The 15,984-nt window shown below is 37.8% G+C and overlaps 1 protein-coding gene and 1 pseudogene across 1 annotated transcript; both read left to right on the top strand.

The window, feature by feature from the left end:
• The first annotated feature begins 756 nt into the window (after nucleotides 1-756).
• On the top strand, nucleotides 757-1,939 carry LOC148554352 (uncharacterized). Its single transcript, XM_088495123.1, has 5 exons — nucleotides 757-819; nucleotides 974-1,108; nucleotides 1,404-1,516; nucleotides 1,587-1,680; nucleotides 1,766-1,939. The coding sequence occupies exons 1-5, from the start codon at nucleotides 757-759 to the stop codon at nucleotides 1,937-1,939; spliced, it is 579 nt and encodes a 192-aa protein (XP_088351249.1).
• Nucleotides 1,940-10,275: 8,336 nt separating this feature from the next.
• Nucleotides 10,276-12,901, top strand: LOC148554351 (protein FAR1-RELATED SEQUENCE 5-like; annotated as a pseudogene).
• Nucleotides 12,902-15,984: the final 3,083 nt, after the last annotated feature.

Here is a 15,984-nt window from a genome sequence, read left to right as displayed (position 1 = left end):
CATGATGACGCAGTCATCCAGACGCAGAAGACGTTGCTGCCCTGATGATGATGGCACGGACAACATCCTATGTTCCTAAAACAGATCCAGTGCCATCATTCAGCCTTGGCTTGACTGATTCAAGCTAGGAGGGAGCGTCAACGCAGGAGACAGAAAGGGCAAAATCTCCAGAAACTGCAAATTTGCTAGAACAATTAGACGATTTGGTACAAAAAATAGCAAGCAGTGCGGCGAAAGAAAAAATTAAAAGTCCACAAATTCAAAGGGAGACTAGGGGAGAAAGTTCTGGGAAGTTTGAAACTCCTGAGGGAATAAATCAGATTACGGATGATATGAAAGAAAAGTGCTACATCTGGGGGACGCGACTGAAGACATACGCAGATGGCGGTACTAACGAGTATGACCACATGTGCACTCTGATTGCCCAAGATAATTACATTTTATATAGAATGCACCTTGCATCCCTCCAGGCATAAAGTTATATAGAATCTGAGGTAATATTAGAATAACATTAATGTTTTACACCAAAGTTTACTGCAATGTTTATTAACATAAATTGATTTTGGCATATATTTCTAGATTGTATCTGCCATGTGCCACATCCTCAACCGGAAAAATGATAAAAGGTTTCAAGAACAAGTATACTGTCTGCCCCCTGATATTGTGGTAAGTTGTGTAGTCATTTGGGTGTATTTAAAGTATTTATTTGGGTGTATTTTCAGTATTTCATTTTTTGTTTCGCAATTGTTGCAGAGCATGGCCCTTTCGAAGCACCCAAAGGGGGAATTCATATCACCGAAAACCAATAAAGAATTCAGGGTGGAAGACTACCTGAGTTTTATTCCCTTCATAGATGCAAAAAAAAAAAACTTCTCATCCATATGTAAGTTTTCATTTGCTAAATTTGTTAGTACCGTTCTTTACTTATATGCTAAATAAAACAACACACTGTTGAAATGTGGCAATCCTTCAGATTTTTGCACCTGTTTGCTACTCGGGCCATTGGTGGTTATGGGTGATTGATACAACAAAGCGGAGATGTCGTATACTTGACCCGCTACACAAGAAAGCTCCAAGCGATGAGAGAAAGCAGCTTAATAAATTCACTGTATGTTGCCTCTGTGTTCTTTACTTTAATAGATAGGTCTATTTCAGTTCAATATAAGGTGTATGTATGTTTTGCTTTGGGTGTAATTATGTTCTCTTTTGGGTGTAATTTCTTCGTCGGGTTGGGTGTATTTTGTGGAACCATTTGCCTTTGTATCTTGTGTATTCATTTGGGTGTATATTGTTTATCAAGTTGGGTGTATTTCGTTAGTTGGGTTGGGTGTATATTGTCCATTCAGTTGGTTGTATCTTGTGCATTCATTCGGGTGTATTACTGATTTGTTTTGGTATTTAAGGGATATGTATTTTCAAGATTGAGAGCATATGCTGGCGGGGAACCTCTGCAGAAAGACGAGAAGGAGAAGGAAATTAAAGCATCATATGTTAAAATATCAAGCCAAAAATCAAGGTATAAATTTGTGACTCTGAACATTAAACTTTCCTAAATGAGATTTGTAATTTATTTTCTTCGTTTTCAGCTATGACTGCGGTATCTATGTTATGAAGTGGCTTGAGTTAATTGAGCCGGAAAACATTAAAAAGGGGAAGTATGGATGGGATAATTGGAAACAGGTAACTGTCTTTAGAACTATATAACTCTGTATTACTTTACTGAATTAATATTGCTGTTTAAATAGAATATACTTTTTAATTGTAGGAGGAGGTGGACCACTATAGAGTGGAGTATGCTTCGCGGATACTATTCAGTGAGATGAATAAAAAGAGAGATCAGGCAATTAGAGAGAGTAATGCTATAAGGCTGTCGAAGCCATCCTCTGTATTATTGAGTCCGTTTTGTCAGATAAATTCTGCTGATATAGAAACTGCGTAATCCAACTGCTGGGTAGTTTGTAAATTGAACAAATGTTGTAAATATTTTCCATTTATCAACAACTTCTATTCCATGTATATTTTTTTCCATAATTAAACTATCTGTGCTGTTAAACTGTTTGTGCTGTATTCAAAAGCTGTATTACAGGTGGTAAAATATGAAGGAAAAAATCAAGGCATATATAAACGCAAATTATAAACTTTTACACCCAACGCAAGTGTAATAATACACCCAAGATTTCATAAAATATACACCCAAACTGTCTGTGCTGTTAAACTGTCTGTGCTGTATTCAAAATGTATGAATTACAGGTACTAAAATATGAAGAAAAACATCAAATCAAATATACACCCATAACCTGCGAATTTTTACACCCAAATAAAGTTGAACATACACCCTGAAATCTATCCCCCCCTGATGCTTTGAGACTAAAACCCTGAACCCTAAACACTTAAAACCTAAACCCTTACCCCTAACCTGTAAACCCTAAAACACAAATATTATATATATGTATCTATATGTAAATTGTGAATTAACAAAAATACACCTAAAAGCACAGTGCTTCTACACCCATATTCTGAAAAACTATACACCCAAAGAGTTATCCCCTGCTGCTGGTACCCTGAACTGATAATTCATAACATGTCCTTGATATTGGCTGGAATTTGAATGCACCGCTGATGCAGCATCAAACAGGTTTATCTGAATATAACACTCACATATTAGCTAAACTATTAACGAGAAAAATAAACTCAATCACCACAAATTTAAAGAACATTACTTTTACCTCGCTTAAAACTTTCGTCTTCTTCTTCTTTGTGGCATTTGCGATCTGTTTGTCCAACTTTGAACCTAGCCTATTTTTTGGACGTCCTCTTGTTCGAATCCTTGGCGGGCTTTGAAGCTCGTTAACGGATTCCAAGTTGGCGTTTTCGTGGGATAAAGAAGATGTCCCCTTCCTTTTGGCTTTTAAAGATTCCATCTCAGCCATGACGTTATCGTACGAACGGTGCAGAATTACAGTCAGCTCCTCCGATTCAGATGCAAATTCGCAAATATTTTGCGAACGAAAAACCAATTGGTCGAACCTCTTGCTTCGTGGCTCCATCAGTGGCTCGTCATGGCTGCTCTTAATGTGTGCGTGTCACCTCTTTACCTTCTTGCTCCATCGTTCCAGTATATATCTAGGTGACACTTGGCTTACTTGTTCGAAACTTAACATGCTTAGTGCGTGACGGCACAGTATCCCTCTCGACTCGAATAATAAGCATTGGCATTTTACCTCGGCTGCAACTGAGTTGTAAGTAACCACAAACTTGTTGAATATTGAGCTGGAAACTTGTTCTTCGACTTCGTATACTGAATAGCCTAGAGCGGAATTCGTTAATCTGGTGATGCAATTCGCCTTTCCTCTGAATTGTGCTTGGACTTCCCTAAACTTTTGATGAGTGTACGCATCTTGAAACTGAGCTTCAATGGAGGATTTGGTTGCACACGGTATGACCGTATGAAAATCTGCAGCATCTGATTCTCTCTCTTCTTGCTCCCTGCTTCCGAGGCAATTATCGTATTGTTTGACGAACTGAATAAGCGAGTTGTTCCGGGTGATATACTTGTTAAAAAATGAATGCATGCTCTCGCTCCTTTGTGTGCTTCTCATCCCTGCCCAGAAGTGGTGATCCAGATAGATAGGAACCCATATGTGACGGTCTTCGTACAGATCTGCAGAATACACCCAAACACAGACTATAAATACACCCGAAAGAACATGCAATTTACACCTCTGCTGCAGATTTTAAAAAGACATTACCTGAAAGCCACTTGTTGTCTGCAAGACCAAAATTCAACAGAAAATCATTCCAATTCCTATCGAATAAGTCTTTGCTATGAGAGTTCCAAACAACTTGGCTCATTTCTTGTTCAATATCGGCATGTCCCTTGTACCCGTTTAATTTCTTGGAATCTTCTTCATGATGTGCCAAATACACCAACGGTGAATTGTTGTTGGCATACAGGCCTATAAAGCCCTTTTCATTGATGCGCATTGATCGGTGAGAAACCCTTTCGGAGCGTTTCCTCCCATGCAACGAAGCCAGCATTGAAATAACCATTTGAATGATTCAATTTCTTCGTTCTTCATCAAAGAGCATCCGAGAAGTGTTGACTGACCGTGGTGATTCACCCCAACAAAAGAACCACAGACCAAATTATACCTGAAACAAATTACCATAGTGCAGAATGCAAAATCATTAAATACACCCCAACAGATTCTTCGTATACACCCAAAGAAACAGCCAATATACACCTCTGCTGCGAATTCATAAAAATACATTAATTTAGCATCATAAACAGGGGCAGTTTGTTACCTGTTTGTATTGTAGGTGGTGTCGAATGAAATGACGTCTCCGAAATACTCAAAGGCAGCTCTGCTTCTTGTATCGGCCCAAAAAGCCAGCTTAATAGATTGATCCTCCTCGAGTTCGAGCTCAAAAAAGAAATTATGATTCTTCTCTTTCATTCTTAACAAATATTTTCCAAATTCCTTTGCATCTTCTTGTTCGAAAACATTCCGCACTTCCCTGGTAATGTAATTTCTCACGTCCTTTTCGATAAAATTTAACTCGCGGTGACCCCCGGCAGCCGCAACAAATGATTGGTAGGTTTTGCTTGGTCTGATACCGGCCTCCTCGTTATTCTCTATTGTACGACGAATGGACATGCTTAGTTCCCTGTGCTGTTTGAGCATCTCTGCTTTACTTGGACAGCAGGGGTGTGAATGATCCAGCACAACCTTTGAAATGATCCAAGCACCGACATCCTTCAATGTGTGTATATAAATTCTTGCAGGACAGTTTAGACCGGCTGTTGGATTGGTCTTCTCGGTCGAAGATATTTTAGATTTCCATTTTCCCTCTCTGCTACATGTAATCAGTTGATTCTTAATCTCGTTTCCCTTCCTATTTGTGCATCGAACTCTTGTAGAGAAACCTGCAGCCTTGGCGTAGTTCCTGTAAAATTTTCCAGCATCTTCAAGGGTGGTAAAGGTCATTCCAACCTTCGGAACAAGCTCGTCATCAACAACCGAGAGAGGCTGCACATTACACCATGTCAAAAACTGTAAATACACCCATAGATATGATTCAAATACACCCATAGATATGATTCAAATACACCCAATCATGTCTAATATGATATACCCGAACCGCAATATCTCAACTAAAATGACAATAAAGCCATAAACTGTAAATACACATGCTGCAAAATACACCATGTCAAAAACTAAAAATACACCCAATCATGTCTGATATAATACACCTGAACAACAACAACTCAATTAAAATAACAAAAAACCAGTAAAGTGTAAATACACCCACACTTCTAGCAAAAATACACCCAAAAAAGACCTGATCTACACCCGAGCGTCTGCTATAAATTCCAGATAATTAATCAAAACTAATACATTGAATCGACAGATTCATGTTAACGTGTTAGTTTCACAGTCGATGTTCAACAATTTTTCAACTACACAATGCTATACAAATTACTGCAAGAAAATTCATACTAATCCTATGTAAATCAAACCTCAGGAACTTCGTTAGATTCAAATTCATAATCCACTTCACCTGGATTCAGCTGACAATCTGAGGTTGAATGATCCGTTATCTTCAAAATGAGTTCAAACTTTGATTTCAGAAAATAACAAATCAAAATAGAAAACGAAGCTCGAGTTGCACAGAGAGAGGAAAGTAACGTAAACGAAGAACATACCAGCGAGAAAAGGAGAGGAAAAGAACGATGGAGAAGAAGGAGGGAAGACGCGCGAGAAGAAGAACAAGCAAATCTCCAAATAACAAAAACGAAGAAGGAAACAAATCTTTTAAATTTGGTAGTTAGATATACGCGGGATCTTATATAGCGCGTGTATACAACGTATGTGTAGCAGCGCGTTTTTTTGTTTTATTGTTTAATGAACTTGTAAAGCATACAAGCCCTAATGGCTTGTATGCAGAGCTTTTCCGTATTTTAAATTATATGCAAATATGAATTAGAATTTTTGGTTTAATGTATAAATTATATTTGTAGTAGAATAGATAAGAATTTGAACTAATTATTGCAAAAAATAATTAAGTTATTAAAGATAATAATTAATTAGGTTATGTGTTAAATCATAATTAGTTATGGCCTTTTTATTTACAGTTCTGTGTAGGGTAAAAATTTATTTATTGTTATAAACAAATTGAATATGTTTATCTGGATGTTGTTGATAAGATACCTAGTTATAATGACAATTAAGTAAATATTGATTTACTTGATAATTTTGTGTACGTTCAAATAAATTTAATGTTAATTATTACGTGTTTTAACTTATATATAATTAATTAAGTAAGACAACTTGAGTTATTATTTGTCTATATTTTGTAGGGTACAAGAAATTTGAGGTGTGTCCAAAGGAATTCACTGGAATCACATAATCCGATTGTCGAGCTTTTTATTTGTCTATATGCCTGATGCAAAACATGTGAAACACTATCGGAGGCGATCAAGCTCTATTACTGCGAGCCACGACTGAGCTAATAGAATCATGTCAATCAGAGATAAGGCTCACTCTATCCCATGTCACCATATGTTGTCGCAGGTTACTAAGAAAGAAATGCAACGCATCAGAATTTCACCCTCAACAATGGCAAATGCAAGTGGTACGATATTGTTATTTCCATCCTGTGAAACTGCGACCAACAAACAACCCTTATATTTTCCATATAGATGAGTCCCGTCTACTTGCACATCTGGTTTGCAGTGCTTGAATGCCCTAATGCAAGGATAATAACTCCAAAGACCCGATGTAACACCCGGACATCAGGGACCAAGTCATCCCCTCGGTATACAGGCATGGTCTCAAAGTGGACAGCTGCTGATAGCTCCTTGTGACACATGGCTTCAAACCATCTGGGCAAATCTTCGTAAGAAGCTTCCCACCTTCCGAATATTTTTTCAATTGACTTCTGCTTTGTTAACCATACTTTGTGATAACTTATGGTATAATTAAACTTTGATTGAACCTCAGTAATGACAGATTTCACCTTTACGGATGGGTCAGCCTCCACCAATGGCTGAATTGCTTCTGCAATTGTGATGGAATCTAACTTTGAATGGTCTTGAGAAATACTGGATCTAATGCAAGTGTGACTTCCATTATATCTTCTTATCTCCCAACAATACTTCCTCTGGATCATGCTAACCCTAATCAGCCAATCACAACTAGTGTTATACTATGTACATTTGACATAGAATGTTTGGAGTTCCGATTCACACACCCGGTAGTCTACGCATCTACAAATAACATAATCTTTAACTGCCGCAATCACAGCTTCCCGAAAATTGAATTCCATTCCCACGATAAATTCACCGTCTGTCACAACAGGAAACTCCGCGACAACAACACCATGACCTAAACTTAGAAGTGTACTTATACAAAAATAAGCACGTAGTTTAAATTTATATCAATAAATATATAAATATATAACCTTAGATTTTGAATTTTATATAATTAGTATAAAATATATAATATATAACATAAATAATTATACGTTTTAAATTTTAAATATTTAGTATGAAATATATAATATATAACATAAATAATTATATACGTAGATTTTAAATATTTTATATACGTAGATTTTAAATTTTATATAATTAGTATAAAATATATAATATATCATAAATAAATTTACAATTTAAACTTTAAATATTTATAACATTCCTAAATGAATATGATTATACATATATATATATATATATATATATATATATATATATATATATATATATATATATATGCCTACATTAATGCTTACATAGTTAGAAGTACACTTTAAATATGTATCATATATAATATAAATATATACGTTTTAAATATATAAATATATAGTATACATATAAAAATATATTATCTAAACATATAATTAAATTTTAAAATTTTAATTATTAAATACATACATATACATTTTATATATTTCAATATGAGATATAAATTTATAAAATTACACATATAAAATAATAAAATAACCAAAACCATAAAATCTACACACTAATACTTTTTATACTCCATATATAATTAAATAATGCCAATCTTGTTATTATTCTACAAATACAGTTAAACATCTCTAATTGCATAAAAAATTTAATAATAATCATACTATTTTTATTTTATACCAAAATTAATTATTTATATTGTAAAGTTACTATACGATTATTTAAACCACATACCCATATTGAAGTATGCTGGAAATTATAGTGTATGCATATCCTCCAAATCTAACACGCACATGAAAAATGGCTCTTGGAACAGATCTTGGTTAGTCAATGCATTTGCCACTTCTCTCACATCTGTCTCCATAGTGTCATCAGCTTCATCATCATCTTTATTTGGACCAACAATCTTATAGTTGCCTTCAAACTCATCTTTGTTGTCACTGCTGTAATCTCTCCATTCGATATTCTGATCAGCTTCAGATTGTTGGAACTCAATGTATAACTCAATACACGACACTTGTTCTCGAGTTTGACAATAGATTGAAAACATCTCTCGCATACTCACTTCATCAGTGACATATTTCGTTTGGAAATGAACGAACCCACCAAACATTGATATAGGATGCCGATACAAAATATTCGATACCGTCTTTGATATATGCGGGTCTACTCTTTCACAAATAACCCTTTCCTCCATTTTGTTTAAAAATTATGCTTTCACTAATAGTTCATATGGACAAAAAAAAAAAGGAAGAAACTCAAAATGGTAAAGAACCAGAAAAAAAATGAGTGAAAGAAAATAAAATTTCTGCAAGTAGGCCGTTAGTGTGTGTATATATATATATATATATATATATATATATATATCTGAGTCTCAGATAGTAATTTTTCTATAATTAATTTTTTTTATTTGCAAAACTGACCGATCGATTTGGATTTTTAATTTTTATATTTTTTTATTACTAAAAATTGATCCACCAATTTGTTAAAAGTAAAAAAAAAATTGTTTACACACAATTCGAAAGCTCCGAATTGTGAGCTATCTAATTTCAATTTTCAGCAAACTAAATTCGGAGCCTCAGATTTCTTCTCCTCCCTAAATCGGTGCATCCGATTTGTTCTTCTGAATTAAAAAAAAAACCCACCTCCATATACTTTAGGAAAGTTATCCGGTATGCCGACATAAGTGTGGAATATGGTATTCATTGTACCATCAAGTAGGTTGTTTTAAATTTGTCCATTAGTGAAGGGCAGATAATCCAAAATAACCTCAAACATTCTATTAAAATTACATTAAGGACCAGCTGTGAAAGTAAAGTTGGAGTGGAGCTTCTTAATTAGCATAGCTAGCGTGAGTTCAGAAGCTTTGGGCCTCAGCCGGTTTAGAGAAAACCCATCTGATTGTTGTAATAAATAGTTTTGCAAGAGCGAAATCAGATCGAAGGTAAAATGGAGTGAGAGAGTGGATGTGGCGATCCAGTGTTGGGTTGTTCAGCTCCGAAGTAGTGCGTTCATTTTGTGTTGATTTCGGAATGACGTATTTCAAGGAAGACCAAGGTGGGATGCCAGTGAAGGATAAGGTCAGTAAGCTGTTGCCTATATGATGTTCAATGTGATTTAGATTTTGGTAAGATTTTGCCTATGCTCAGTGGGTATTTTGGGGGGAGGGGCACATGGGTTTGGAACAGTGTATGTCGATCCATTAAATTTTTGCTTAGAAATGTAGATGATGGTATGGGTTTGATGGTGTAGATGGATTTAACCGATAATGGAAGAATATAAATTTATATAGTAAATTTATTGCGTAGCCTAAGGGTGCTGTGATTGTGGAGAGTTTATTGGTATGGAATACCGAGTTATTTTGGGAGTTAGTTAAGCAAGGTACTTTGTGATGTGATTTTTGAGGAAGATGATTATTAGTGTAAGTATAGCATGTTTTACTTTGGAGTGTTGGTGGTGTCACATTCATGGTCTATCCATGTTCTTCCTTCCGGACGTAACTGATATTCTGTTTGCTCAATTTGCCACAGTATTGCTAAATGGTTTTGTGAGGTACAGAGTCTCGGGAGAAGTTGGGGCAGCAGAGGTAGAGCAAAATTTTTTTTAATGTCTTTTTGTAGCAGAACGATCCACGAGTTGGATGCAGAGGATGAAGAGAATTTTAACGTCTCAGAGGATAGTGAGAATTGTGATGCAACGGTATGAGTGGCTTTGGTGTATAATTTAGTAGGTTGTATAGTAATTGTAATTTAGGATTGTTAGTGGTAACCTTAACTAGTCAGCTTGTCTCTGTGCAGGAGACGCCGATGGATACAGGGATGGAGGCAGAGGCAGAGGAGTTGGAGGGAGAATCACCGGATGAACGACACGTGAGCAAAATGGCAGTGCTGAAAATGTAATGCTAAGTCGTGCACATATATTAGAGATGGAGTTCGCTAACCTGGATGAGGCGTGTGTTTTCTATGAGCAATACAGTCGAGCAAAGGGTTTTGCCATGCGACAAGGGAAGAAAATGAAGAATAGGAAGGGTGAAATTGTTCGCTACACGTACCTGTGTAATAGAGAAGGATTTAGACATAGAAAATGGCTTCAGATGCAAGATCGGAAGAGGGAGCACAAGGTTATAACCCGTTGCGGGTGTCAGTTTGAGATGAGGATAAAGCGAAAAGCTGATAGCACCAGTTGGTATGTGTGTCGTTTTGTGGATGAGCATAACCACGACCTTCTTCCAGAAAAGTTTGTGTTATACTTGCCAGCTTACAGGAAAATATTAGATGTTGATGTAGCCCACATCGAAAGTTTGAGGCAAGTTGGGATTTCAATTCCAAAAATTTATGAGTCTATTGCTGTCCAGGCGCGGGGGGGGGGGGGGGGGGGTTTAACCTAGTTCCATTCACGAAGAGAAATATGTATAATGTGGTTAGGCGGCAACGTGCAATGCACTGCGGCGATGTGAATGCCGCATTACGGTATTTCAATTCTTGTGCAAGGGCAGATGAGAACATGTATTGGCGATACCAGGTTGGGGATGAGCAACAAATGTGTGATCTGTTTTGGAGTGACGGGTGTAGTCAACATGATTACAAAATATTTGGTGATATTTTGGCATTTGATGCGACGTATGGGCGAAACAAGTACAATCTGCCGGTGATTGTGTTTTCTGGGGTGAACCACCATAACCAAACATGTGTTTTCGGCATAGCCATGGTGTCTTCTGAAACACAAGCGGCATATGTGTGGGTGTTGGGAAGGTTTTTGGAGTGCATGGGAGGGAAAGCGCCTAAGGCAGTTATTACTGATGGGGATAGAGCAATGCGGCTTGCCATTCAGGAAGTGTTTCCAGAGGCTCATCACAAGCTTTGTGCATGGCACCTACTGAAAAATGCAACCGTGAATGTGTGTAAGCCTCGCTTCACAACTCTGCTTAGAAATTGCATGCTTGCTAATGTTGAGGTTGAGGAGTTTGAGAGGCAATGGGATGCAATGATGGATGAATGTGGGGTGTGGGAAGTAGAGTGGGTAAAGGATTTATATGCTAAGAAGATGTCTTGGGCAACGGCATACATACGCGGATGCTTTTATGCTGGGCTGAGGACAACATCGACTGCATGCAAAAATGGGCAGGTTTGTGGAAAGGAGATACGGAATCTTGGAGTTTGTCACGAACTTCCAACGGTGTGTTGATTTCCTAAGGAATAATGAGGAGGAGCTTGACTTCAGGTCGTTGTATGGGAGCCCCGTTCTCCAAACTCAGTTTCCAGAGCTAGAGAAGTCAGGTGCATTGAACTATACGAAGGAAATATTTGTGCGCTTTAGAGATGCGCTAAAGAAAAGCGTGCGGATTACTATTGTAGAGTGCAACAAATTGGACGATCAGACGGTTTATGTGACACAGAAGTATCGTAGGCCACAGTTCCGGTGGACTGTTGCCCACCATTTTCGAGAGGATTCCTTTTTTTGTAGTTGCTTGAGGTTTGAGTCGTTCGGACTACCTTGTGTGCACATACTTGCGGTGTTGGTGCAGTTGGACATAGGTTGTCTTCCGAAAAGCATAGTGTTGAAATGCTGGTCGAAGACTGCCAAGGTTGAGCTGGAGGGGTCTTCCCCCATGAACGAAGAGGGGGATGTGAATGCAGTATACAAGGTTCGAGTGGGTGCTTTCCTGTAGCATTGTAAGTGACTGGCAAGAGTTGCGTGTATGCGAGATAATGATTTCAAGAGTTATTTGGAGAAGATAGTTGAAGAAACCGCTTTCTTGAAAATGAAGAATGGTGTTGGGACTGCCGGCAGGTGCAGCGTTGATGGTACCGAAGAAGGAGTGCGCGATCCCGTTGCGGTTCGGAGTAAGGGAACTGGGCGTGGTCAAGAGCCTTTTGGGTGCCGAGGAAGAAAGCGGCACAAGTGCAGCACCTGTGGTGTAGTTGGACATCACCGAACTCGTTGCCCGAGCGGTCCAGCAAGTCAGCCAACATGTAGCCAAGACCCGACAGAAGATATTGTACCCCACAGTGAATCACAGAGCCATGCCTTGGTACGTACAGTGACTAACCTTTTTAGTAGAAAAAGTTTGTGTTTATGATATGCTATATGGATGTCAAATAATTTTCTGGGCAAACCAGTTCAGTATACTAAGTAGAGTTTATTGAATGACTAAATAACCTTGTGGGACTCACTGTGTGGCATACTCAAATCTGCAGCATGAGTATTGGTTTGAAATGACAGATCCGTCTTTATTAATGGATTGATTGGTGGGTCCGTTAATTAAGTAGATGATAATGATCCATTTCATATGCATGCAATAACATTGACATAAAGTGGGGAATTTGATCCTAATTTGTGTGTGGTTCGTAGGATGCCGGCGACAAAGACCAAAGCCAGAGAGGTAGCAAGACCGTGCGTGTGATTGCAAGCCCGTTGACCGATAACTAAAGTCCAGCAGGTGGAGTTCATGTTGTTGGGAACTAAACCGTAGTGGAATGTTTGTCTACTAATTAGCTAATTTCGCTTGTGTATTGCTCCATATGTTTGTGGTTGCGGTAAGTTATGTTCTTGAATAGGATAGAATAGCTAATGGAGAACTTTTCTATGTATTCATTTTTACTATGATGTTATCAACATTCAGCAAAACAAATGACCAAAACTTGTTTGTTTGGCAAAACAGCTGTCATGAAAACCTTGCAATATAAAATTGACAGTCTCATTATGTGTTACGTCTTTATTTTTAGCTTCTTGATGCATGATATTGTTGCAGGATATGTGTAGTCTACAAGTAGAGAGTTGATGGGTGAAAGGATAATGAAACCATGAAACGTTCTTACTAAATTAAAGCTCCTAATGGCTTTAGGTAAATAAAGGAAGAATTGACATAATTAACTTTTTATTTAGTTAGAATAAATTTCCGTTTCTAAGCAGGGAACATTAACCCATCATGCAGAAAAATCATAAAATACATATGTAAAAGTTGATATCCATCAAATATTTCAATAGTTAGATAAAACAAGTCAAAAGATAGACAGTCAACTGAGCAATGTTGTTGAAAATAGCACAATTTTTGGTGTCAGGTAACAAAACAAACCAGATATATAAAAGTAGGAGTTTGCGCCAACAAGAGTCTCATGAAATGTTGATAATTAGATGTAGTGTCACATGAAATGTTGATAATTGTTCCACAGCTAGGATGAATTACATGGGTTCCAATAGTTAGGCAACTAAAATTAGGCCACCCACTACACACATGTGTGGCCATGTTTTAGTTGCAACAAAAAATCCTTAATTTAGTTTTATAGACCAACCTAAACTGCACTACACCAAATGCAAGCTGGCCATGCTGACATCATACAACATATTTACCAAAATGCAAGTAACTTGTTCCAACATTATACATAGTGACAAGCCACCGAATAAAAAAATGGAGCATCTATAGCGGTTTGAATGCAGCAAACTGCATGTATTACAGGCCGCCCCTGCTCATGGAATCCTTGTCATTGCAGGATGTGATAAGTCGCCAAACAACTTCAGCCTTGCTGTCGATGAACCCACGACACTGGTTGACATCCGACTGAACAATGCTTAAGGCGGCCCTCATGCGCACATGCTCGTTGTTCCCCTAAAACAATTCCAACCAAAGGGTGGGTTACTAATACAAAAGTAAGGTTTGCATGTTGCCTTAAATCTATTTGCAATTATATTAACATGGCAGTAGGCTACCAGCAACAGCTAACAAAAGAAATAAGGTTAGGAGGAGGTTGGTTGACGTACTATGTGGCAGAATAATTTAGTAGAAAAGCCCCATTGTGTTGTAGCCAGGATAAACACCATATTGCAGATTCTGTGCTACAAAAAATTTTGACCGAAGTTAAAAGTTTATCAAATTGTTTACACCAGGCAAAATTGAAAACAGTCCTTTTTGAGGCAGTGAGTGTGAGTAACCTATCCAGGTCTTTTGGTAGACCCTGTGGGTAGATGAAGTGTCCCCAATTGGAGGGGTCAGGGTTTGTGTGGCGGAAGTTAACGAGGTTCCTGCTGTGGACGAACATTTTCCCCAAAGCATGACACTACATAAAATAAGAAGAAACAAGTCAACCCATGAATGGCGTCCGGAAGGAATGAAAACTGTGGTTACCGAATAAAATAGTAGACAAAGTATAGCTCACGATCTTAGTCATGTTGGACTCCCTTCGCAGAATGCTCTCCGGAGACCGGTTCACATCCAGCGCATATATTTTCGATGCCTTGACGTCCAGCAGCATAACATACCATGCGTCTCTGGCTTTCCAAATTGGCACAAACACATGCCCCGAACAAGCAATGAAGGCAACATAGCAATTCAGCCTCAGTGGTACTATATGCAGAATGCCTTTTTTTTTCACAAACATGGATGACAACTGTATTTTAGTAAACAACAAACTTACATGTTCCAGGTTTTCGGTTTGAGGCATCCAACGTCCTTCATAACTGTTCTGCAATTGTGGGATGGGAGCATCAGCAAGCACAGTAGTAGCAAAGTCATACGGAAAGTAACACATCAATTAGGGGTATTGTACTACCAACCTTGTGGACACAAGTTTTCCGTCCATTAACACCAATATTCACTAACCTCACTCACCGAACTACCTAAGGGTAACACACAGCATAACAGATTCGTCCATGCATGGCATGAATTTCTGAACATTTAGGATCAGGGAAATTTAAACGTTTCAACCAATACTCCAACCCATTTCGCTGCTCCTAAACCATTCTTACAAAAGCCAACAAACTAACCACTGTCACATACTCAAAGAATGGTAGGCGATAGAAGCCAACACACATGGCTTTTCCTTAGAACTGTTAACCCTAAAGCCACGCAACACATGCTCAGCTTATCCACTGTTACGAAGATGGGCCTTAACTTTGGGCCCATTGGCAGCGACGGATACAACTTAATCCACAAATTGGGTTTCAAAAAAATTAAAAAACCAAATGTTTGAGGTCCATATGCTACAATTATCGTCCACTAAATGTTCCTCGTCTTCACATTTCTGTTCCTTGGGAGAATGAGAATGGAAACGTCTTCCGATGAACTTCTGCATCTGCTATGGTAGGCAAATCATTCTCACCTGTCATAGAGGGTAGCCTGTCTCTTCCTTCGTGTCCGTTTCAGACCCACGTGCTCGGTCTGCAGCTATGCTTTGGGGTCCCTGGTGGATACACATCTCGATTTTTAAAGGAGTGACCACAAACTCATTTTGAAATTTAAAAATCACGTTTAAAGGAGACCAATAAAAAGTAGCGCAAGCTTCCTTAACAATGTTCATCGCAACTAATCCCCCGATGAATAAGACCCACATGCAAAAAAAATTAAAAATATCGTCACAATCGACTATAATTATTCACACGGCCACACGGGATTTCCTTTTTAACTAATTTATTCTTTTTTCCAAGATCAATAATTTTTTTATAACACAACTATAAGACACATTTCAATACCATCAAAATTAAAATTTCAAAACATCAACTGCCGAACTAAAATTTTG

The sequence above is a fragment of the Arachis ipaensis genome, chromosome B7, assembly GCF_059453495.1.
Source record: "Arachis ipaensis isolate K30076 ecotype BB chromosome B7, ASM5945349v1, whole genome shotgun sequence".
NCBI lineage: Eukaryota > Viridiplantae > Streptophyta > Magnoliopsida > Fabales > Fabaceae > Arachis > Arachis ipaensis.
This window is presented reverse-complemented; position numbering and strand designations above follow the sequence as displayed.

Excerpts from the sequence above, each read along its gene's own strand:
- LOC148554352 (XM_088495123.1), top strand. The coding sequence starts at position 757 with ATGGCCCTTTCGAAGCACCCAAAGGGGGAATTCATATCACCGAAAACC. Across the intron at positions 1,109-1,403 it reads AGCAGCTTAATAAATTCACT|GGATATGTATTTTCAAGATT; the intron begins GTATGTTGCCTC and ends TTGGTATTTAAG. Across the intron at positions 1,681-1,765 it reads GATGGGATAATTGGAAACAG|GAGGAGGTGGACCACTATAG; the intron begins GTAACTGTCTTT and ends TTTTAATTGTAG.